The sequence below is a fragment of the Crinia signifera genome, chromosome 4, assembly GCF_055691185.1.
Source record: "Crinia signifera chromosome 4, ASM5569118v1, whole genome shotgun sequence".
NCBI lineage: Eukaryota > Metazoa > Chordata > Amphibia > Anura > Myobatrachidae > Crinia > Crinia signifera.
In genome coordinates this window covers 257,298,129-257,323,850 of record NC_139220.1, presented here as the reverse complement: position 1 = coordinate 257,323,850, position 25,722 = coordinate 257,298,129, and the positions used below count along the sequence as shown (strand labels likewise).

The following is a 25,722-nucleotide window of genomic DNA, read 5'->3' as shown; positions in this document are numbered from 1 at the left end:
CAGTGCTATGGCCAGGGACAGTAAAGATCGTTATTATTAGCTGTATAATTGGGCCAGGCCATGGACATTGAACAAAGAATGCACCCCTACTGTTCTAATTGTTGGTTATTGTCAACGCAATTAAAATGGCTGAGGAGTACCTATAAACTATGAGGCCACACAGCTACACAGTAGGCAACTCATAGAAGATCCCTACTGCTGATTGGGGAATGGCTGGAACAATCCACCAATCCCAGATATAGTGTGAAGTCATTCATTTTTCACCAGTAGAAATTAGTGGTAACATGTATTTGAGATCTGTATAATAATACCACCAGTGATTTGGGGTCTGTTTAGTAATATCACCAGAGATTTGGTGTTTGTACAGTAAAGCACTTCAAATTGTGGACGGAAGTTTGCAATATATATATATAAGATAAGCATAGATAAGATAAGCATCTGTTATAAATGCTTATAAGATACGCATCTCTAACAGGAGCAGATAAAAGGGGGTCCATGTGAAGTCTCCATGTGCGCCCCACAACATGCCCCGTGTAATTTCTTTCTATGCGAATGCACAAATATTCAAGAAAATGGTAGCAGTGTAATTTTCCCAATGATTTCTGGAGCATTGACGTTGGAATAAACAGAGGTAAGTTTAGTAAATGGGAGCCAGTCTGCTCAAAAAATGGCCGCTGCTTTGGAGGAGACAGACACTAGAGGTCCGGTTGACCTCTAATGTCTGATAGAGAAGCACAGAGCAGATTCTGGGAGCACTGGCGCGCTGTATGGAACTACCTGGGAAATAAGCATGTAAACACCCCCCTGGTAACTAGAATGCAAGTCACCTTGACAACAAGATTGTAATTCCCCCCTGGCAAAGAGCATATAACTTAGCCCTGGCAACAAACATGTAACCCCCCTAGCAATGAGCATTTAACTCCCCAGAGCAATAAGCATGTAACTCCTCCTAGCAATGAGCATGTTTTTATTTTTATTTAAGTGTGAACAGGACAATCCAGGTCGAACCTGCCGGGTCACCAACCCTGCTTTTTAACCGGGTTGGTGACCTGGGTTAACCTGTTCACATTGCAAAAGGACTAGTGTTGAAAGGCAAATTACCAGGCAGAACTGATTCACCATGTAATAATAAGCAGTGACCGGCACAGGAGACCCCGGCATTTAAATGCCTGGTAAAAGCCATGTTGCTCACACTTAATGCAAAATAAATTAAGGGTAAAATATGCCTATATGACACAAAGGTATGCAACAGGGTAGACAGACCAGGAGGGGTAAAACAAATGATTGATGATCTAGGTAGATTAGAGGAATCGTCAAGAGCATGGCAATTACAGTTTAATGCAAAAAAATGCTAAATCATGCACTTGGGTCTCAAAAATCCAAAGACTAAATATAGTATAAATAGCACTTTAATGGAAACTACTGAGGAAGAGAGGGATCTAGGTGTCACTATTTCAGGTGACTTAAAGGCAGGTAGGCAATGTAACAAAGCAATGAAGAAGGCAAGTCAGATGCTTGGTTGCATAGGGAGAGGTATCAGCAGTAGAAAGAAAGAAGTAATAATGCCACTGTATAGGTCATTGGTCCGACCTCATCTAGAGTACTGTGTTCAGTTCTGTAGGCCATATCTCCAGAAGGAAATAAATACATTAGAGACTGTACAAAAAAGGGCAACTTAAATGGTGCATGGCCTACATCACAAAACGTACCAGGAAAGACTAAAAGATCTTAATGTGTATAGTTTAGAACAGAGAAGGGAAAGGGGGGACATGATAGAAACTTTCAAATATATCAAGGGCTTTAACAAGGTAAAGGTGGGAGATATTCTTCACAGGAAGAGGAGCAACAGAACACAAGGAAATGCACTGAAAGGGAGGAAGATTCAGGGGAAATTTTAGGAAAAATTACTTCACAGAAAGGGTAGTGGCTAAGTGGAATAGCTCCCCATCAGAGGTGGTAGAGGCAAATACAGTAGAACAATTTAAACATGCTTGGGATAGGCATATTGATATCCTTACGAAGAAATAAGGTTCAAATATGGTTTGAGGTAACATGTTAAAAGGGCAGACTAGATGGGCCAAGTGGTTCTTATCTGCCATCAAATTCTATGTTTCTATGTTTAAGAACATGGCATTACTTAAATCATCTTTGATGGCATCGATAGATCGTAAGCTTGCGAGCAGGGCCCTCATACCTCTGACTGTCTGTGAATGCATACCTCCCAACATTTAGGGGGAAATTTACTAAAGGAAATTTGTAAAAAATAGGTGTATTTGTATCCAGAAATACACTTATTTTTGACATTTACTATCCTGAAAATATGGCACTTCGTATTCGTATTGATAGCACATCAATACGAATACGAATTGCCATATTTTCGGAATAGTAAATGTCAAAAATAAGTGTATTTCTGGATACAAATACACCTATTTTTTTACAAATGTCCTTTAGTAAATTCCCCCCTTAATGTCCAGGAGGGACAGTTTGTGCGGCGTAGGCACGCGTCAAATTTATTGAGGCGTGACCTACCAAAAAAGGCGCATGGCCTGTACTCTAGATGCTGCCATGAGGCCACGCCCCCATTTTCACCACTGTGGGGGCATGCCCAGAAGCTCCGTGAGCTGCTGGCTATTCCCCCCAAGCCCTCTGGCTGCAAGATAAGACGCTTAATAGCGTCTATTCACGGATGACATGGGGGGACTCCCAACTGCCCCCCACAGTGGGACACTGCCGGCCGCAGGAGGGACATGGGAACGTCCCAAAAAATGGGATGTTCCCGTGATAAGAATGACAGTTGGGAGCAGGGCCGGATTATAATGGAGGCACAAGGGGTCAGTGCCCCTGGGCCCCCCATTAGCTAGGGGCCCCCTGTGGTTGGCATGGTTTTTTTTAGCTAAAGGTTTTGTGCACGGGAGTGGGGTAGTGCTGCAGCTTCACCTATCTGCCAATGTGACAATGATTAATGGTACTGAGCATCGGGAGTCAAGGCACAATGATTGCACAAGTGTGCAGTGCATTACTGGGAGTTGACTAAGTCCCATGATACTTTAAACCAGAGGGCAGAGGCTGAGAGGTTTGTGCTGAGCTCTAATTGGTGGAGCTCATTACATGCCCATGGAGAACAGCAGCAGCAGCTTAGTCATGGGAGGGTTTTTAATCAAAGGCAGCAGCACTAGGACTGTCAGGTCTCCTACAGAGTAAGGTGCAGAGGGACAAACACAGGCTTTTCATATGGTATGTATTTATGTGTGTGTGTGTGTGTGTGTGTGTGTGTGTGTGTGTGTGTGTGTGTGTATATATATATATATATATATATATATATATATATATATATCCCCTGAAGTTACCCATTGACCAACTTTATACTGCCTTTACTCTGTGTTTTGACAGTGTAATATTCTCCAATGCAGTGTGCGGCCAGTAATGACAAGTGGGAGGGGGCCCCCCTAGCTAAAGTTCCCCGGGCCCCCCGAAGGCTTAATCTGGCACTGGTTGGGAGGTATGGTAAATGCCCAATTTGTTATATCACTGTCTCCTATTGCAAAGCACAACGGAATATGCTGCGCTATATAAGAAACTGTAAATAAATAAATCAGCTCCTGTGGGGTTTCTCCCACCCTGATACTGTTTTACATATATGTTTATGAACTCTGCAAGTGGGTGCAGCGGATCCCTTGTGGCACCATATTAATAAACGATAATTATACTAATAATAGTTATAATAACACAGTAATACAGAATAGAATGTGAACATTTACAAAGGAGATGGCTACATAACATTTTACCAACAATATGAAACTTTACCATCTGAGTGTTAGGTGTGAATCCTTGTGTACTTTCTCGCACTATAAAGGCTTATTGTTGCTGTCTTTCCATCTCCTGGCAGCACACACTGAGCTGCTGTTTATCGTATTGCTGTTGGCAGGAGTACACTACTGGGAGGGGAAGGCAGGGGGGATTCCATTGCTGGGCTGTACCAGCTACAGACAGGATGAGGGATTGCTAGACCTTCCTGTCATACATCACAGATTTGCAGTGTCACAACAAGATGAAAATCTCACAGAGAAATAGTAAAATTGTTCATACAATTAAAGCTGTTGACAGAACTTTGTGCAACTTCTAATACATTACTTCTATGCTTTTCGGAAGTGTATTTACACAAAGTTATGCCTTTGGAGAAGACACAAAGATGGACTCTGGATAAATCATATCCAGTAAACAGAAATGAGGTTACATTGCTGAAAACACAGAAAAGAGCTAACAAGATAAGACAATATGCCTAGTACATGTTACACGAGGGCACACATACATTTGAAAGCAGTAAACACTCTGTAACATTAAAGTTTATATGTACAGTGTAATAGAACTTGACAATCACTTCAATCAAAATGTACATACATACATGAAAAAATGAGATACACGTTTCCAGTTTTTCTGGTTTTTAGAGATGTGCTTGGAGACCCATGTTTTGGTTTTAGTTCAAATACATCATTCTGTTTTGATTTGGGAAAAAATCACCCTCAACTCTTTTGGTTTGGATTTGGTTTATATTAAATTGTTAAAAAAAATCAGTAATCATTGATACAAATCGATAAAAATCAAGAAATACAGCTAATCCAAAACTCAAAATTTGGAATGAAAATTCAAAACCGCAGAAGGATCCGGATCGGGGCTCATTTTGGATTGAATATGTTAGGGAGATCTGGACTGGGATTTTGTTCTATATGGAACCACAAAATTCTGGTGGATTTGGATTTGTGGAGTACCGAACCACACATCTGTACTGGGTTTTGGGCTTGCACTAATTGTTATATGTGGTAGATAAGTTTCCTGAACCTGAGTTGCAGAGGAGATGAACAACATTAGGAACTCCTGCAGCTAATACAACTATACACCCGTACCCTGAGATGTGCACATCTATAACCTTCTCCTCCATCCCCAACAGCAGCTGTCCCAAGAGCAGCAGCACTCACTCTATAACGGGAGCCGAGTGCTACAGGAGAATGCCACACTGCAGAACCTGGCTCCTATTACTGCAGAGGAGCCAGCATTTTGGTGTCACCTCCTCCTCTGAGGTGGACACATGGGTGCAGCCCGCACCTACACCCTCACTATGCCACTGCTTTTACCTTGCCCCAAAACTACAGTAGGTGAAAGGAATCAATCTGGGTTTGGCATCCACAGGGCCGAAGTACAAGTCACAAGAGTGAGTAACACAGTGAGTATCATGGTTTCTACACAGCCATGGAACGTTTTCTTATGCCACGCATCCACAGTTGCCACCCAGTAACATAGTCAGTGGCCACAGAAAAAAACTGGTAAGGTGCACAACTCTGAATTGCTGGAAAGTTCACAAAATGGGTATACAGCCAATGCTGCACATTCAGTATGCTAACCATCACTAAATGTGGCCGCATTAGGTCAGTCACGCCCAAGGGAGACGTATCAAACTTTCCAGAGTGATAGAGAAATTGCCTATAGCAACCAATCAGCTTCTGTCATTTTATAGACTTGTGCTACATAAAAAAAAAATACCTACAAGCTATCACTTTATCCCGCTCAAAGGCTTGATATAGTTCTTGTAAATGCAGATATGCACAATGACTCAAATTGTTGACAGTAGTCAGGGTTCAAAATAATGCTGTAAAGGATTAAACTAAGAAATAAAAAGAAATACAAGAAAAAAGCCGTTTGGATAAGCTTCAAATCTCATGGGGAATGTTTCCCGGAGTATTCTGGAAACCCGGTGACATTTCTCCCAGCTGTTTAACTTAATCAGAACAAGCACAGATGAAGAGCACCAAATTTTGTAATGTGGATCTTATCCAGATCTGCACTTGGCACACAGTGTGAATAACCTCAACTGGTAACCAGCAAGCGGAAAAACAGAGATTCAGAACAGCGGTTGAAGCAAGGTCAGTAGGGTGCATCTCATTGGATTATTTGGATATATACCCACACTCTGTTTAAGCATTGACAGCTGTAATGGAGACTTGTAATATTAGTTAAAAGGTAGGTATAAAAAGTTACTCAAATTTGCAGGGCCATAACCCACACTTTATACCACATTCACACCCTTAACTTCAGAGCTCTGTGTTATTTAGTTACAATATCCTTTATTAAATAGCACATTTTTATATCAATGCTAAAACCAGGATTTGAACCCATAACCTATTGCAGTCCAGTTAACTTCCCTACTCATTGTGCTATTTGATTCTGCATAAGAACTCAGAGATTTCCTACTATATGAGGAAACTTGTACTTTGTACACAATAATCAGCATTACAATTGAGCAGATCTATGTAGTTATGAGCCACACATGCAACCCCTTGCAGCACACACTCTATATAGATCTGCTCTGCATGCTGATTCTTTTTTTTCATGAAGTACAAAGTGTGTGACTGCAATGCCACAAGTAATGGGTCCAAATCTTGGGTATGCCATCATCTTGAAAAGGACAGTGTGACCAAAGAGCAAAGAGCTCTCAATTCAAGGTCATGAATGTTGTATAGGTATTAGCGATGAAAGGTGTGTGTGGGGGGGGGGGGGGGGGGGGGGATACAGTGTCAGGGGGAGATGCCTGGCTTCAAGAAGGAGGGAAACTACAAGTGAAAGTAATTAAAACAGATTATTAACAAGTGCCCCAACAGCACCCCTTACCCTGCAGCGCTGTGTGTGTGTGTGTGTGTGTGGTGGCGCACTCAGCACGACCCTAGTTACTGCCATGCAAATTTGTCTCTCATGAGTCACAATGTATGGTTTCCATGTTATGCATTATATCCTCGGAAAGAGACCTGATACTGCAAACTACAGCTGAATATACATGACCTATGTTTTGCAGGATGAAGGTTTAGAAGGGACACATACCCACTTTAATGATTAATAAGATGCACTATGTTTATAGGCAGCTTTACCATCACAAATACCTATGGTGACTTCTTTCTTAGTGTATGTTTTCCGATCCATAAACTCCAAATCCAACACATTCTGCTCCATAGATGCCGCACATCTATACACTAATGCATGGTACACACCACGACGACCCGCTCACGATGCACATCGTGAGCGGGTCGTCAGTGTCTCGTCCGACCCACTCACGGTGACGCGGGGGGGGCACGACCCGCTCATGATGTGCACCGTGAGCGGGTCCGATCCAATGGCGACCCGCACCCGGCTGTATGGTCGTCATTCAGATCCTACCTGCAGCAGGTAGGATCTCAATAATGACCGACCGACCCGCGCATCGGATCGGTATCGGTCCACACCAGGACAGAAAAGAGCCCAATCACCACACAATCTACATCCAATTGGTCGGAATTGGATCTAGATTGAGAGGATCGAGCCCTAGTCGTCCTGGTGTGTACCCAGCATTATTCCTGTCTAGAAACTAAAGAAATACTTTCATTCTGCTAATACACAACAATTATATACATATATACTGTACAGTCCACTAAAATGCCACTAAATTCTCAAGAATGTATGGGGAGATGTATTAAATATTGGGAGAGAGATAAAGTCGAGACAGATGAAGTACCAACTTCTAAATAACATTTTGAAGGTTGTGTTTTATAAATAACAGGAGCTGATTGGTTAGTTCTTTAACTCTCTCTCTCTCTACACTTTATCTCCCTCCAAGATGTTATACATCCACTATCCCCATATCTCTCGGGGTGGCAAAATTTGGAACATGAGATGTCGGTTGTATGACTATACGTTAGCTGGCAGAAAGGGGTAGTCATCAATTACTCCAGCATATTATTTTACTAAACATACAGCTGCTGGTGAGAACACAAAGAAACCAAAAATTCTACTATTGAAAAAATGATCCACCTTGGATGTCATTGGCCTGCCAGGGTAGAGGACACCATGAATCCAGCTCTTATTGCATGTTGCTAAAATGTATGAGATCCTTTTAGTATTTTTATTTTAATCTACAATGTAACTTTAGTTAAATAGCTCATGTTTTGGTAAGCATGGCATCATATTGTATATTTACATTATGTGTGTCTCTAGGATTTGAGTTCCAAAGAATGAATCCTGTGAAGTTTTTTATACAGTTAGAAAAATAGCAAAGACAGACCTACAGTATTTGATACAGAATGCACATAAAGTCATTAGTAGGAATGGGAATGTGTTTGTCCTCAAGCTGCAGAATGATAAAAGGTAAAGTGCTAAAGCAGTTTGTGCTCTGATATCTACAAGTCCTTCTGTTTTCCGACCAAGGAGTTACTAAAAATTTACACTTCTCCTTTGGAGCACAAGTAAGTCTTTCTGCTTCTCTTTCTGCTTTTCACTAAGTACCTCTGGCATATTTAATGTATTTTTAGGACCTTTTATCTCCTGCAATACTTCTGAAGCTTCTTGAAGGTCCTTCATTACCTCATTGAGAAGTGTCACTTGATTATCACCGAGCTTATTGTTCCCTGGGGTCTGTCTTAGTTGGGCCTTCAAGACCTGGTTTAAAAGAGTCTCGGTCCTCTCTCTTCCGCAGGCCAGTTTCAGCTCCATTTTATTTAAGTGGTCTTTAGTTAGTTGTAATATAGAGTTGTCACAGTCTATTTCATTGTCCTTTTTGCTTTCAGATAAAAGGTCCCCCATAGAAAGTGACTTTGTTTGTCTTTCAAGACCACTCATTTCTATTGGAGTTTTGATGGGTTTCTTTTTGTACTTGAGCTTTGGGATCTTCTCGCCATGCAAGAGTGTAATTGTCTGTTCTGTAGGCATTTCTTGAGTCTCATTGGTCAGCACTTCTTTTTCCTCTATAAGGCCTTTTTCATCTACAGCAATGTGTGTATTATTTTCATCTGGTGAAATTACATCTTGATTGCCTTCTTCAACAGTGATCTCATCACATAGATGACTCGACACCCTCTGACTTTCTTCCTGTAGGCTGCTGATGCTACCGTTGACATCCTTTCTTTCTATGTTTTCTGTGAGCACCCCGTCACACGTGCCTATGGGTTTCACCAGCTCATCAGACTCAAAGTCTACCAGGTTCTCTTTGCTTCCTTGCTCAGCTGGTTCGATTATTTCTTTGTCTGAAGATGATCCCACCCATTTAATTGTCATCTTATCTGACAACATTTTGGGAGGAGGTTTGGGAGGGGAACTTACTGCTTCACTAAGACTTTCTCTGCTCACATTGTTGGGAGCTTTGAGTTCTGGCTTTTCTTCTACTTTTGTGTACTCATTTTCAGACAACAGCCTCTCATGGGCATAAACATTTTGTTTCAGGATTTTTGGAGGAGGGGAAGGTGCAGAAGGTTCTTGCTCATTGTTGTCTATGGCATCAGGAACAGAAGACTCTGGGATGGGGGCATTGTTTGGCTTTGTAGGTGGCATTGGGATCTTTACTGGTTCCTTCTGAGGTTGAGGCTCTTTATCCTCCTTAGCCTTAGGAAGAGGGGTAACTACTGTCAAGATTCCAGTGTCCAATGCCTCCAGACCCAGTCTTAGAGAATCATCAGCAGCAGCATCCGCCACCTGGATAATATGTGCAGACAACCAAACTTGTTAATGGCAGTTAAAGTCATATTAAAGTCATATTAGGGTTACTGACACTGCACAACTACTGTTAGAGAGTTTCCATTTCTTACAAATTTACAAACTTAAAAAACTAGACATATTTTTGGCTGCAATCCTGCACTGGAGACTGTTTTGTTTTTCTCTACCATCCCTTCTCCATTGACCTAAAAATCCCAAGTTTTTGCATGTGAACGCTCACAAACCTGGTATTTTTGTCAGTGGAAATGGCGACAGGGCTTTTAAACGGTAAAACCCAGTTAACGAGCTATGGAAATGGCTCTTACCCAGGTTTTTTACCCAGCTCTGCTGCTTGCTGACCATCTGCCGCTGAAAGCCCTTCCAATGCCAGTGCACGCACGTTGCTTATCTCCCCCCCACTGGTGCCTACCTGCTCGTCACTGACACCCCCCCCCACACACACACCACGCAGAGCTCCTTTCGCTGACCCCCCATATCTATCCCCCCCCCATCACTGACCCCTACCACTAGTTGACCAGGACATTGTCGACCCAGGGACCGGATACCCTTAGATTCTACAGTGTGTTTTACAGAAAGGGCAGAACGGTGAAGTGTAGTAAAGTAGGTGTTGTACTAGTCGCCTGTGGAGGAACAACCAGCTCTCTAGTTGACCAGCAGGTGAGCAATATTACAGTGTATTATATTATTTTGTATAATAAATTGATTATTTTTGAATAAAGTTTATTTTAAGGCAGGACACTATTAATACACAAAATCAATTTTATAATACTCAATTGATTTTGTGGCACAGAATGCTTTGAAACACAAACTTGAGGAACATGATTCAAACCTAGACGCATATTGACGCAGTCACAATTGACCAATTTCTTTTTTCTTCACATGTGCCGGAGCCGCAGTGCGCATGTGATGCAATTGTGCAGTGCTGAGTTAGCCGCAGTCTAATTGTCAGGTTGCAGGTGTTTGGGCGCAGAGAGTGGGAGTGGCTTTGAAAATGGAGGCGTTGCAGTTGCATTTTTAGGATGTGCTAAAGTCAGCGACTGCATTCTCATTTGCATATTCTCTGGTCCTGGAAGCTTAGGTGTGGTCCTGAGCTACTATAGGGTTTCTGATATGCCCAATAGTCTACCAATGTGACTCTGATGCAGATCTGATTCGGTGTCCTCAGATGCAGTAGCAGTGGCCCAGACTGCACCCACCTCTGAATCAGACCCTACATTTGTTAGCTATTCCACTAAATGAATACATAATCTGAATAACGTTTATTTTGCTGCACAACAATAACTTACAAGCAGTCAAACTTCCAATTCTGTAGCGAAAATCACTGATTGACAAACTGTAATCGCACTGGCTGGGGGAGGGGGTCCTCTGTCTAGGTGTGACTGATATTCATGTTATGTGTGATAGATGTTCACATGATTGCATTTAATGCTTGATTAGTGTATAAATAATAAATGTAATGTGTACATGATGGGTGTTAAATGTAAAGTGTATGATATATGACTAATGTGTAAGTGGATGGGACTGTATGGTATTATACAGTATGTGGCTGTGGTGCTGAGTGTGAGGCATAATGGAGGTGGTAAGGAATTAGCAGAACACTGTAAGCGGTAATCAGTTAAGGACAGCTACATTATGATTTGCCTTTATTTGAAATATTTAATACTACTTGGGGAATATCGATAAGATCTGGAGCAGAACTCATTTCTTTTTATTGTTGTCTGTAAAACAAAATGGTCAGAATTTTTCTTCGTACGCAACAGACTGAGAAACTGTCTTTATTTGACCCCCTCTGAGGACGGCTCTCATGTAGGCAGCAGATTAGCCAACAAATGGGACATTCCAGAGTCTAATGCAAGTCAGCTGCAATTGTAGCCACATTGCATGCACAGAACAAAATGTATCTATTTATCCAGATGTGGAGTTGTAGGTGTCTCTGCAGGCACACCTACCCAACCATTTAGCTTCACAGCCATCATCAATATTAGTGCGTATATACACCAGCCCTAACCTTGGCATAAAAAGGCACTGCTGCAAACAGGCATAAATACAAGTATGTATAACTCTGCATTCGCTGCATAACTGTATTGGGATACGGTCAAATTGTCGACCCCGACTAGGTCGACAGTCATTAGGTCGACACCGTTGGGTTGACATACAGCTAGGTCGACAGGGGTCTACGTCGACATGGGTGAAGGTTGACAGGGATCTAGGTCGACAATGGACTAGGTCGACAGGGGTCAAGGTTAACACATGCGTTAGGTCGACATGGGTTAGGTCGACAGTCAAAAGGTTTTTTGACTGTTTATTGAGCCGACATGTGCCGATAGGCGGTATTTCATGCCCTACCATCCACCTGGCGTGGTGGGAGATAGTGTGCCAAGCACAGCGAGGCATCGCGCCCGAAGCATTGCGAGCGCAGCGAGCGATTCGAGGGGATGCAGTGCACTTAAAATTGTGTCCATGTCGACTGTGTCGACATTCGGGTAAAAAAAACTGTAAAAAAAAACATGTCGACCTAACCCATGTTGACCTAATGCATGTGTCAACCTTGACCCCTGTTGACCTAGTCCATTGTCGACCTAGACCCCTGTCGACTTTCACCCATGTCGACCTAGACCCCTGTCGACCTAGCTATATGTCGATCCAACGGTGTCGACCTAATGACTGTTGACCTAGTAATGATCGACCAAACGATCCATACTCACTGTATTCACTGCAAAACTCTGCAGTGGCTGCAAAACTCTGCAGTGGCAGCTTCAACACTCTATTGGCTGCTGTAACACTTTGTACTGGCTGCATAACTCTGCATTGTCTACATAACTCTGCATTGGCTACATAACTCTGCATTGGCTACATAACTCTGCATTGGCTACAAAACTCTGCATTGGCTACAAAACTCTGCATTGGCTACAAAACTCTGCATTGGCTACAAAACTCTGCATTGTCTACATAACTCTGCATTGGCTACATAACTCTGCATTGGCTACATAACTGCATTGGCTCCATAGCTTTGTATTGGCTGTAAAACTCTGCATTGATACAACCTTTGCTGAACCTAGCTTACATGCAAAAGTCCCTTTGCTACCCAGGTACACCCCTACAGCAGCAAGTGAAGATGCATATCAGTTGCAAACATACAAATATTGCCCCTAGATTTGCCCAACTTGCTTCAAAACAAGTGAATTGCACATCGGCAATGGCAAACTGACTTGTATTCATCTGTGCATTTGCCCCAAAGGGAGCAATATACATAAAAAAAACATGGGCATAGACGTACGACCAAATAACTAGGTAACATGAGATACAGTATGCCATTCTGCATGCAAAGTTGGCACATACCTCTTTGAGGTGGATCCTGGTAGGAGGTCTTCTTTTTGCTGCCACAACTTTAATTCGATCCCGAGTCACATGTTCTAGTGAGCAACTGGTGTCTACTTTCACCTACATGAAGAAATATAAATACCAGAACATCTTAAAACAGTGTTGTCTAACTGCCTCATACAGCAGAACATTTTTTTAAAAATTATTTAATCGCCCTGTTGATTTGTAGTCAAAACAATTTTGCTAATATGTAACAATTGCTTCCTCTTGTTGATGGAAACTTCTAATATGGGCAGCACAGCTATAATGGTTAGCATTACTGCCTGACAGCAATGAGGTCATGGGTTCAATTCCCACCATGGCCCTCACTGTGTAGAGTTTGCATAATTTCCCTGTGCTCTGGTTTTCTCCCACAAGCCCAAAAAATACTGGTAGGTTAATTGGTTCCTAACAAATTAACCCTAGAATGTCTCTCTGTGTGGGTAGAGAATATATATTGGACAGTAATAACAGGTTAAAAATGGGTATGAAAGTATCACCCAAGGCTAGAAATTTCTTAAATGTCACTGTTGGCTCAGCAAACATGGCCTCCTCCCACTATACTCAACTGAAAAGATACATATTAAAAAAAAAAAAGACTGTAAAATATGTTTTGGGCTTGTTTAACTAAAATTGGTTTCTTCTTGAATTTATAAATTAATACCAAGGATTTGGATAGAAATATTTAGTCGAAAAGCATATTAGAAGCTTCAAAGTTCTAGAGAGTTAACTCCTTTATGCGTAATGGGAATAGTTTGTCACAAAGTATGTTGAGAGAACATGGGGCCTGCAGCTCTAGCCTCACCCACCCATCCATGACTATTGCCAATAAAGCAGATGCATCATGGGAAGGACCCAAGGACTCAACACATTTGGAGACTGTTGTTTTCAAGAGTTTAACATAAAGCCAATCTATACGTAACACAAAGTACAACAGTGATGTGCGGGCTCCTTTAAACTTATGCAAGAAGAGTATGGTGTGGAAAGAACCTCACATATCCAGAAATTTTGTATGACAAATTGTAGCAACATAAAACTGTTAAATATACTAATATGTAATTACATAGATCAGTACCTCATCAAATATTTTGTTTTTGCCCCTGTTTATTCCATCATTTAGGGCCTGGATCCATGCGTCTCTTTCCTCTATATTCCTGGCCTGAAATTTCACATCTTGCACCTAGGACATTAATAACCATTATTCACTGTGTCCCTTGAGCGATACATGATAAAACATTCAGGGCCAGATGCACTAAGCTTCAAAAGTGATAAAATGGAGAGTGATAAACAGCCAGCCAATCAGCTCCAACCTGCCATGTCAGGGACGGTGTTTGAAAAATATCAGGCAGGAGCTGATTGGCTGGCTGTTTTTTACTCTTCATTTTATCACTTTTGAAGTTACAGTATGTTGTGAAATCATAGAACAGGAGCGGAAGGCGGGACATTATCCGAAGCATCTAATTAAAGATATTTGCAAAAAAGGGATTGTTTGAAATTGCACCATATCTGTATGACTCCTGCATTACTGGAAACTGTACTTCTCTGCAAATCTCACATGATCACATCTAAATATAAGTGATAATCTGATCATTATTAATCCATTATACTTAGTGAACATAATGGACACAATTTGCTACATCTAGTTACACAGAAATGTTAATTAAAAAAACATACATGATGGCTATGTATGTGTTGACATATTGAAGGATATTCAGTATTATGCAGAGAATGTCCTCAACACAGTATTTTATCAAAATCCTTTCATTAGAAGGTAAAAATGGCCTATTTATTTTTAAGCCACTAATGTCATATATTTCTACCTTTTTTTTTTAAAGGTAAAAGATTGTAGAAAAACGACTATGCTGCATTCGTACTATGCCAGTGATGTTTTACCTGACTCATGCCTACTTTATCATAAACATATCGCCCAACTTTTTAGGTTGAGCATGGTGAGGTGAGGTATGTGGTAATGCACCATGGGGGCCAGTATGGCACTTCTCAAATCCTGGACCACTCCCTGTCCTGCTCTCCTCCCCTAAAAGCACCATTTGAATGGTGTGCATAGCACGGCAGGAGGGTGTAGCACTAATAAACATGGCCTTATCATAGCAAAGCATGTCATGAAGGGGCAGTTGGGACATCTTTCCCACAACCCAGTACTGTGTAAACTGCATAAATTGGGGCAGGTGAGATGTGTGATGGAAGAGCATCAGTGAGTGTTAAAAATAGTGATTTATTATAATATAAACGCCAAAGATTTCATGAAGGTGCCAACATTAAAAAAAAAATAAACATTAAGGTTATTTCATTGTTGCAGCTGAGCCTGTGTGTGATCTCACTTCCTGTCTGTATCTGCTGTCTCACTTCCTGACTGTATCTGTGCTGCTGCCACCACATTTCAAAATAGGGATGGCCATTAGTGTGGTTACCATCACTGGCCATCGATTGTTGCCAACTTTACAGTGGATGACCATCAATGGTTTCGCCAACCGAGGGTCATCCCAGTTCTTTGACTGACTGGCACATGGACCAATGAAAACCTGCGGGCAGGGCTTACCAGGTGTCTGGGTCCCGACACCTCATAAAAAAACCCCAACCCAACAGCATTCAGTTATGTTGTGCCATTGATGGAGGGAAACCATTTGGTTCTCCCCGATTGATGTCAAAAGCATTCAACATGGGCCATAAACCATTGATGATTATGAATCATCGATGGTCGATGGTCATTCCTAGTTTAAAATAGCTGTCAGTGGCGTAACTAGGTACATTTGGGCCCCATAGCAAAAGTTTGTAAGGGCCCCTATTTATCACCTAATGCTGAAAAATGTATACAGCATATGATACTTTGACAGGCAAAGTGGGCCCCCTCAGCTCTGGGACCCATAGTAGCTGTACCCCCTGCGCCTATGGTAGTTATGCCCTTGGTCACTGTCCCTGTAATATCCCCACATGGAAACACAGAAATCAGGCTTTGGAAACTGTTTAGGTCAGTAGTAAGGAGCTTTCTCTTGACACTGCAATAAACACAGCAAAATGTCACAGCCAATGGGCCAGATGCACTAAGCTTCAAAAGTGATAAAATAGAGAGTGACAAACAACCAACCAATCAGTTCCTGCCTGACATTTTTCAAACACAGCCTGTGACATGGCAGGTAGGAGCTGATTGGCTGGCTGTTTATCACTCTCCATTTTATCACTTTTGAAGCTTTGTGCATCTGGCCTATTATCTTGATATTGTGTATTGGTTGTGATTCCCTTATTAAAAATCTATCAATCCACCTTTTGTGGTAGATGGTTCTACTGCTTCTAATTTAATTTAGTTCTAGATTTAAGTATGTCCAGCATGTCCATGTGCGGACGGCCTTATATATTATGGATGATCTGTATGCACCCGCAGCCAGCTAATAGAATAGGGAAGAGTAATATGTACAGGGTGATGGCACAACACTGTCTGATTTAGAATTGTTTATTTATAAACGGTGTCTCATACAGTGCTTACAGATTACACAGCGCTTTATCCATTTATCCATAAATCAGATTTCCCAAAGCCATTAAATGCAGCAGACTGACACAGTTTATCATTCTAGAAGTTATTTAGTAACTAGTATGCTATACTTATGTTTAATATAGAGGAGCAGAGATGGAAAAACAAGAAACATACATCCGCTATCCCCCTCCACCAGGCTTAATCAATCTGAGGAAAAGAGACACAGCACCAAAACATAGTTTATTCTAATGACTATAGGATATTTGCTTTGTAAACTTTTGCTTTATAAATACAGTAGTTCAGGGTTGCCTACCCTCCCGGAATGGCCGGGAGCGTCCCAAAAATCGGGTCACCCTCCCGGCCCCCCGTAAAGGTGGCCAACCCTCCCGGATTCTGGGGGACCCCCGCTCCCCCCCCCTGATTGCGGCCCCCACCCCTGACCGCAGCGTTTAAGTTACCTTATGTCTGCAGATCTCCGGGGAGGGGGCGGGGCTAAAGCATCATAATTGTGTAATTTAGCCCCACCCCCTCCGCGGAGATAGGCAAACTAAGTAACTTTCCTTCATGTGGCGGGGCTTAATGATGTCACGTTTAAGCCCCGCTCCCCGAGCTCCTGCTGAAAGTCTCCTCTCTGGGCTTCTCCCGGAGAGGAGCTTTTAAAAGTCGGCAACCCTGCAGTAGTTTATTGCTCATTTAATTGTTTTTCTTTTTAATAAATGGTCAAAATAAATGGCATGTGCCCACAGCCCACCGGGACAGTGGACCAATCACTAGACTTCTTAGCAACAGAGCAGCTGACTGGAGGAAACATAAAACAACCACTTATAGCCCCAAAATGAAAAAGCCCTCACATAGGCCATTATTCAGATCTGATCGCAGTACAAATTTGTTCTCAAAATGGGCAAAACCATGTGCACTGCAGGTGGGGCAGATGTAACATGTGCAGAGAGAGTTAAATTTGGGTGGGGTGTGTTGAAACTGAAATCTAAATTGCAGTGTAAAATTAATGCAGCCAGTATGTACCCTGCACAGAAACAAAATAACTCACACAAATCTAACTCTCTCTGCACATGTTACATCTGCCCCCCTGCAGTGCACATGGTTTTGCCCATTTTGAGAACAAATTTGTACTGTGATCAGATAAGAATAAGGGCCAGAGTAATCCTACAGAGTCCTAGGGGCTAGAGACCAAGAGCACCGTAGGCTTGCAATTAAGGACAGCAGAGTTTGAATGAAGGATCAAAACCATTTTAGCATTAAGAAACAAAATGTCATCCTGTACCACCGTAATTATACAGTAGTTTCCTATATGAGTGAAAGCATGAGGTAGGCCTCACCAGTTATTTACGGGGGTTGCTGCAGGGGTCGCTATACACTGCCTTGATGTAGATGATTCATCTTGTCAAAACAGCAAATCGTGCTGACATTGTGCAAGTGTGTATCCATCCTAAGCTGTAGTTTAAAGTATGTAGTCCCTCTCATGTACTCTATTATGAAGTGGCGGTTGGCCCACCAATGTGATTTTCTCACAGGCCCAGCAAAGCCCTCCGCCGTAAAAATGTCTTTACCTTTGCGCCTTGGTTTGGTATCAAAGTAAAGTGTCTTTTGCGTTTAAGGAAGGCTTTTTGGTCTTGGCACCGCTCATAGTTAGAAAGCTCCAACATCTCTGCACCCTTCTTCTCATCCTGTGGACACAGAAACATACAGGGAGTCACACAGTGATTTTGTTTCGGACCCTGTTAACATACCTCCCAGCCATCCTGATTTCAGCAGGATGCCAAGATTTGAAAGGACTATTGCACTCTTCCAAGAATGGCAAATTGCTCCAATGTATGAGAGTTGGGGGCATTTACCCTCCAATGAATGCAGGAAAATAATAGTATTATGGATTGGTCGCACCCCCAGCATGCTGCAGCTATACCCTTGCCCAGTGTTTGAAGGTATATGAGCACATATAAGTTGTCGCGCCACCTTGGCACATTGATGTTTTCCAAGCTGCAGCCAAATGGTTAGGGGCAGAGAAATTTGTAGCCAATATCATCATCTAAATAAACACAGCAGGAGATGAAGGTCCTGACTCCTCGCAAGCGAAAGAGGTTGTGACCTCATGAACAAAGTTGGGGCCCTGTCATGGTGCCTGTGCAGCCCTAGTTGCGGCTCTGCACTAAATGTTGTAATTGTAGGAGGAGGGGTTTGTTAAGACATCTCTTTAAAAATCTACAGATGTGAATAAACAAAATACATATATTTAGCTATACACACACACACACATGTGCCATTACACTGTGAGCCTCTCCCTCTGCCAAACAGCTGCCATGTTCTTGTAGAAGAGACAGGTGTCAGCCAGATTAATCTCACAGAACCATCCTGTGTAGAGCAAACTGTTTTTTTTTCCCCCGGCCCAAAGGCTGCCAAGATTTCCTATGTCCTGGCAGTAGAATCAGGTGTCTGACATTCCTGAACGAAAAGGAGACCAATGGTGACAGCAGCGGCCTCAGTGTATCCACCCAACATCTATGTTTTATGTAGAAACTTTCCAAACATCTTTCAGTTTGAAGCTTCTGTTTTTGTGCAACGAAAGACAAGTTGTGTTTTGTAATGAGCTTGCATGGCTGCTTTCAGCTCACAGATATGTGCTTGACAACACAACATTTCCACAATGAATATAAATTAAATAAAATATTGTATGAACAAGTTATATTGGGGTTATTTAAGACCTGATGCATGGCCGTGAATTCGCATGGCCAGCTTCAAGTAAAGATGCCGCCCCGCTAGAGTGAAATCTCATCTTGCAAATGAATGTGATCGCTGTGGGAACGAATGTGTAGGGCTTAAAATAGGGTATGAATACTCACTGGGAACCATCGCCATTGTGACATTGAGACTTAGCTGTCGGGATCCTGATCACCGGCATTTTGTTCCCAACTCCACATATCCTGCCATCAGAAGTGTGGCCGTGCCTATTGACCACATGGGCTTGATGGAAAACAGCACCCTGTCCCCCCACAGAGGAGAAAAATATATCCATACGATCAGTGGCATAACAATAGCACCGCAGCCCCCGCGGTCGCGGGGAGGCGCAGTGCAAGTGCGGGCGCCGGGGGGCTGCGGTGCTATTGTAATGCCCCCCTATGCCCCGCAGCTTTACCTGTCAGCGCTGCAGTGGTCCCGGCTCCCGTCCTGGCGTCATTCTGATATGAAGAACGGCCCATCATAAAATGTCTGCCCCCATATAGCAGAATGTTCTCTGAAACTGTCTGCTGTATGGGGGCGGACATTTTGTGATGGTCCGTTCTTCATATCAGAATGAAGCCAGGACGGGAGCCGGGACCACTGCAGTGCCGACAGGTATCCCAACTCCCACCTGCTTCGCTCTGAGTAAGTTAGTATATGGGTAGGGTGGCGGGCGGGCGGGGAGGGGGAGCACCAGATACCTTTGGTGGGGGGGTCGCAATATTTGAAGTTACGCCACTGCATACGATTATCCTGAAAAGGGGGTGTGTCTTGCTGGCATGCTCCCTCTGTCGTCATTCTTCCAACTCCCAACCTCTGCTTACCCCCTGGCCGGCTCCCTGTCTTTCCTGGCAAGTGCTCTCTCTCTCTCTGCAATGGCACTGTCCTAGCTTTCACGGCATGTGCCATGCTTGCCCCACCGTCTTTATGTCACTGCCTGCTATACAATTTTAAATGCTTCCCTGGAGGGCTGACTGAAAATGTATTATTATTATTACTATACTTTATTTATATGGTGCCACAAGGGTTCCGCAACACCAAACAATACATAAATTAGCAAAAACATTTCAATAACAAATTACAGTACAAGGAAAATTATGACAAGTACATGGCAAATAAAGACAGTTGCATGAGGGGACAGGACACTCAAGCAATTTTTAGGGTGGCAGAGATATATAAATTCTAGGAAAAGCACATGAGGAGAGAGGGCCCTGCTCGTGAGAGCTTTCATTCTAAATGTACTGTATCAGTTAATTCATCTATTGCACTTGACTTTCGTTTCCCACCCCAAGAATATTCATGCTCTTTACCTCACTGTCACACAAAAGAAGCTGCGTATGAAGAATCTGCATGTAGCGATCCTTCCATAGTCCCAGCAGTCCACTGCTTTTCTTCAGCCAACCAGCTCTATGGATCTCCTTAGCTTGTGGCGGGGGAGAAACACTACTTCCCTTTACACCCTGAGAACAAAGTACACACAATGTGTTAGTAGCATACTGTAGGTTGGGAAATGCACATACTGTAGATGTGAAAACATGGACATGCTGCACTTTCATCTCAGTCAGTATTGCAGCATAGTTCCACATGAAGTTATTGTGGAACAGCAGGATCTCAGGATTTACAGAAGCAGCAACAGGACTGATTAGATCCAGTCCAGGTTTTTTCTAAGATCTGATGTGAATAATTGTTTGGCTAATTAACAACACCTGTGGTTTGCTGTTAAATGCCAGTTAGTGGCTTAGCAATCGGCTTGGGATGTGGGGCCTATGCTAAGGACCTCTGGAGTGTTGTACACTTTTGTGAAGCCTGTGTATTGCCTGCTGTAAAACCTGCTATGCTGCAACCTCTGAATTGCCAAGCTGTCAAACGGGTGCCGGACGCGTTCCCGACAGTTGGATCCCGACAGTCATTTACCCGATGTCGGGATCCCGACTTTCAAAACAGCGACAGCCCCTCGGCAACCCGCTATTTTCCCTTGTGGCGAGCACAGCGAGCCCGCATGGGGCTTTTTTGCGCTCACCATGCTGTCTGAGTCCGGGCAGTCGGGATCCCAACGTCGGGCTAATGACTGTCGGGATCCCGACTGTCGGAACCCCATACCACACCCCTGTCAAACATGTATGCTGTCTACCTGCTAGAAATAAAGAAAATAACTTATTTTTATCCAGTGTATAGTATGTGATCTTTGTCACAGTATTTAAATTTTTCTTGATCACTTACAAAAACAAAGGTACTTGTGTAGTTTCACGGCAGCAGTTACGTAGTTAGCGTATCCTCCCTGTCAGAATAAGCTGACAGCGTAGTCAGCATACCCGTCAGAATCAGCGTAGTGTTCCTGCGGCCGCAGCCTTTGTGCTACGCTAACAGCGTAGCTTAAGCTGCTGCCATGAAACTACACAAGTAGTCACTCAGGCGTCCCTGTTAGTATCAGTGTTGTGTTCCCACCTGTTCGCAGGCAGCCGGAGCTTACGTAGTTAGCGTAGTCAGTCAGCGTTACGCAGTTAGCGTAGTCAGTTTGCGCTTATTACATTATGTGGGAACCATTGACCATTTTAACCCCCCTGTCATGACAGGTGTGAATGTGTCCCTGAAACACCCCCACTATCCATGCCAGCCTGAAGCGTGGCGAGCGCAGCCTAACGCGTCCCCTCTACCTTTTTATACTCCCACTATCCACGTCGGCGTGGAGTTGATTTTATAAAGTGTGTCGAGAGCAGCGAGCCACGAGCCCGAAGTATGGCGAGCGCAGCGAGTCCTGTGGGGGGATGGAGATTACTTTACATGTATTCTGCGGCCCCTCGCAGGGCTCGCTGTGCTCGCCATACTTCAGGCTGGTGTGGATAGTGGGGGTATCAAATGGAGGTATCAAATGGAGCACTGGCAAATGCCTCCTTCATTGTGAATGAGACGCACTTGCGTCCGAACCCCCTCTTTGGACAGGAGGCACATGCGCTACAGAACCCCAAACCCTGACGTCAGGGTTGCTGTACCCTGCCGCAATATCTACTCAGACACAGGCGCGTCTCATTGCTGGAGCGTCTGAGACGCTCCTGCGTCTCAAACAGATGGAGAGCCTCTCCATCGGCGCCAGCATGATCCCCTCTCCGCCAAAGAGAGGGGATCATGCTGGCACCGGCGGTGTGAGAGAGGCCCTGACTAGGCTTGCCAGGAACACCGGAGACAGAGATGCAGTTCCCATCAACAGTAAGGTAGTTACTTGTGTAGTTTCACGGCAGCAGCCTATGCTGATAACGTAGCTTAGGCTGCCGCCGTGAAACTACACAAGTAAGGCAGCCGTTGGGCTACGCTGATAACGTAGCTTAGGCTGCCGCCGTGAAACTACACAAGTAAGGCAGCCAATGGGCTACACTGATAACATAGCTTAGGCTGCTGCCGTGAAACTACACAAGTAAGGCAGCCGTTGGGCTACGCTGATAATGTAGCTTAGGCTGCCGCCATGAAACTACACAAGTAAGGCAGCCGTTGGGCTACGCTGATAACGTAGCTTAGGCTGCCGCCGTGAAACTACACAAGTAAGGCAGCCATTGGGCTACGCTGATAACGTAGCTTAGGCTGCCGCCGTGAAACTACACAAGTAAGGCAGCTGTTGGGCTACGCTATTAGCGTAGCTTCAAACGTAGTGTAAGCTGCCGCCGTGAAACTACACAAGTACCAAAACAAATCCTCACTTGTTGTTTCTCCCTCTCTGTGCACATTTCTGGGGCCTTTTACACTATTTTTGTCTATGTAGAATTTTATCCTCATTTTATCTCCAGTTAAAATGCAATTTAGCCTATTGCACAATTAGTGGAAGCGAATGTAATGGGGCATACACACGGTGCGATATGAACTACTGATATGAATGACATAGTACTTATCACATTGTTTGTATACAGCTTGTCATGCTGATGTGTTTCCTCAGGCTCGGTATTGAAAGAAAAAATAGACTGTGCAGTCAGCTAAATTTTGACTAGAAAATGTACAAACTATAACACAATATAATCAAAAGTGCAGTGTGTACAGTATAGTTAATATCTGTGGTTCTCGCCTCTTGGGACTTCAAGGGAAATCGCATAGTCACAATCGGCCATAATCCAAATTGCACTGTGTGTATGCACCTTATGAAAGATAAACATTGATTTTTGTTATGACTTTCATGCAAATTTGCAACTTTAAACAATGTTTCTATATGACTGACCTGTTTCAATATTTATAACCAGTCATTCCTACCTTACTACCACTGAAGGCTATTAGGCTTACAGCTTCTTACTATGTTATCAGACTTTACTGGTACTACTGCCATCTGCAACTGATTATAAAACACTCTCTACTGTAATTACACATCATTATACCATACCAGTTATAGACATGAAAGGAGCACAGGGAAGCAGGAACACATGGGGTACATTTAATAAGCGACAGGTTTGCAAAACCGCTGGTCAGATATTGAGACCACTCACTTTATTTCTTTGGTACATAGGGGAGATACTGTATATCAAGCCTTGGAGAGAGATACAGTGAGATAGATGAAGTACTAACTAATCAACTTCTAAAGGTGCCCACACATGGATAGGTATCATGTACAATCCAATGTCTATCTAATTTCTCTGGAAATCCAGAACACTCCTGATCATGCCCACACACAGAGTGATTCATTGATCAGAGGCTTAAATGGGTCGTTTGGGGTCTGCAAACCGTATACCACATCATTGCCACATTGTTCATCATGCCTACAAACAGAACAATTCGGCACAAATCGTGCATGACAGGTCATTCATCTTTCCACTTGCTGAAGGGAGCAGGTTTGATGAATGCCCGGCGGGCACCTGCATTGAATCGTGATCTTGCCAACACACGGAAAGTTTTTAAACGATTGGTTATTCCGACTGGTCGAAATGGCCATATCATTTAAAAAATCTTACCGTGTGTAGGCACCTTAACTGTCATTGTCAGGATTGGCTCATACTTTATCATTATTACCTGTTATTTCTAATAGGGTCTAGACACGTAGCAATTTAGGGGCATTTTCTCAGTGATCTCACTAGATTGCTTAGAAAATGCCCCTATATCACTCCGTGTGTGTAGGGGCCATAGCGACAGCATGTTAGATAAGTCTATAATCACTGGCGGCACTGGTCCTGACAGATTGCTCAGCAGAACATCTCCCCATGTGTAGGCACCATGTCCAAGCTTTGATACCTTCCTCCCTACATATCTCTCTCTCTCCACTTCATCTCTTCTAGGCTTGATATATTGCCACCAACCCACTAACATACTAACAAACTAAAATGGCTATTCACACACTATGGAGGCCATTCCGGTCTTCACACTCCCCTGCGCGTTCGCACGGGGGAGTGTTGTTTTGCTATTGCGAATGCGCATAGCATTTATGCACATGTGCAGGCTCCGTTTGCCAACAGACGCGGCTAAACCAAAATATGATGATGAAATTAGAGCCCAAAGAAAACACAAGAAACATCTCTAATGTTATATATATGTAATATACACAGTGTATAGTGTAACTTTCATTTCTTGGTGCAAGTACATGAGCTGATTATCTGGAGCACCATTTCTCATTGGTAATGAGTAATAACAAGAATCGCACTTGTTGCTTAATCTGCCCCTTTGTTCTTCCGTTTCCTTCTGTTTTGTTTAGTTTTGATTCTTTTTGTTGTCATACCTACTCATCTAAACTTCACCCCGTAGAAACTGATGTAGAACATTTCTCCTTTTTGAGAGCAGCACATCTTTCTTTTCAGAAATATTCCGGTACCTCTGGCACAGGTACCCCCCAAACCAATTTGTATTATATTTGATACATGCAAAAACTGAAGACTTTGAGTTTTTGACTTAGGGTGTACAGGGTTAATGAAAAACAAAAGGCGTCTTCATGTTCTGGTTTATTGTACCCTTCTATAAATATTTAAATATTTCTTATATCCCTGAAAAATAACATTGCATCTCATCGCACACTTCAGTGAGTTGGAAACGTTTAGTTTGATATTTAGCATTTCAGGGCTCATCATAAGTGGAATTAACGTGTGAACGGCATTGTTGCGTGAAATGAGGTTTGTGCGGGAGGGGAGTGTGTGGTATACTGTGCCCCTTAAACCTGTGAACGCCATTATTGGGTGAAATATGGTTTGTGCAGGAGGTGCGGGTGTGTTTTCACAGGTGGATGTGGGGGTGCTGCGGGTGGTGGAGTAGCGGATGCAATGGCATGGCGTTGTCGTGAGTGGGTGAGAGATGGGTGAGGGGATTCTGTGGGTGGTGGAGTTGCAGATGTGGGGGTGCCCCGTGTAATTGGTGTGGGTTGCTGTGAGGGGGCAGGTGGGTGGGGGTGTGCGGGAGGAGTATGGGGTGTGTGAGGGAGGAAATAGCTGCTCACATGTCGGGGGATGCTGGAACCCCATTAGGAGCAGTCACAGCAGCAGCAAGCACCCCCACATCGTTAGGCCATGAGGGTCTGGTGAGTGTCCCCAGAGCAGGCCCGGCGACAGGGGGGGTCAAAGGGTACAAGTGTGATGGGCCCCGGCAAACTGAAGGGCCCTAGAGCCTGGCCGGGGCCCGTCTGTAAGCTGTATTACCTTTCACGCAGCCCGTCTAGTTTGTGTGCCACCACCTGTCTGTTTGTGGAC

The 25,722-nt window shown here is 43.4% G+C and overlaps 1 protein-coding gene across 1 annotated transcript in view; it reads right to left on the bottom strand.

Moving 5' to 3' along the window:
• Window positions 1-4,337: 4,337 nt before the first annotated feature.
• The window catches only part of PLEKHO2 (pleckstrin homology domain containing O2), a 40,947-nt gene continuing 19,562 nt past the window's right edge, over window positions 4,338-25,722 (bottom strand). The window contains exons 2-6 of the mRNA XM_083184290.1: window positions 20,395-20,544; window positions 17,920-18,036; window positions 13,940-14,044; window positions 12,844-12,945; window positions 4,338-9,483 (exon numbers count right to left, since the gene is read on the bottom strand). Coding sequence (XP_083040416.1) covers window positions 8,230-9,483; window positions 12,844-12,945; window positions 13,940-14,044; window positions 17,920-18,036; window positions 20,395-20,544 — 1,728 coding nt within the window. The 3' untranslated portion in view covers window positions 4,338-8,229. The remainder of the gene's footprint in view (window positions 9,484-12,843; window positions 12,946-13,939; window positions 14,045-17,919; window positions 18,037-20,394; window positions 20,545-25,722) is intronic.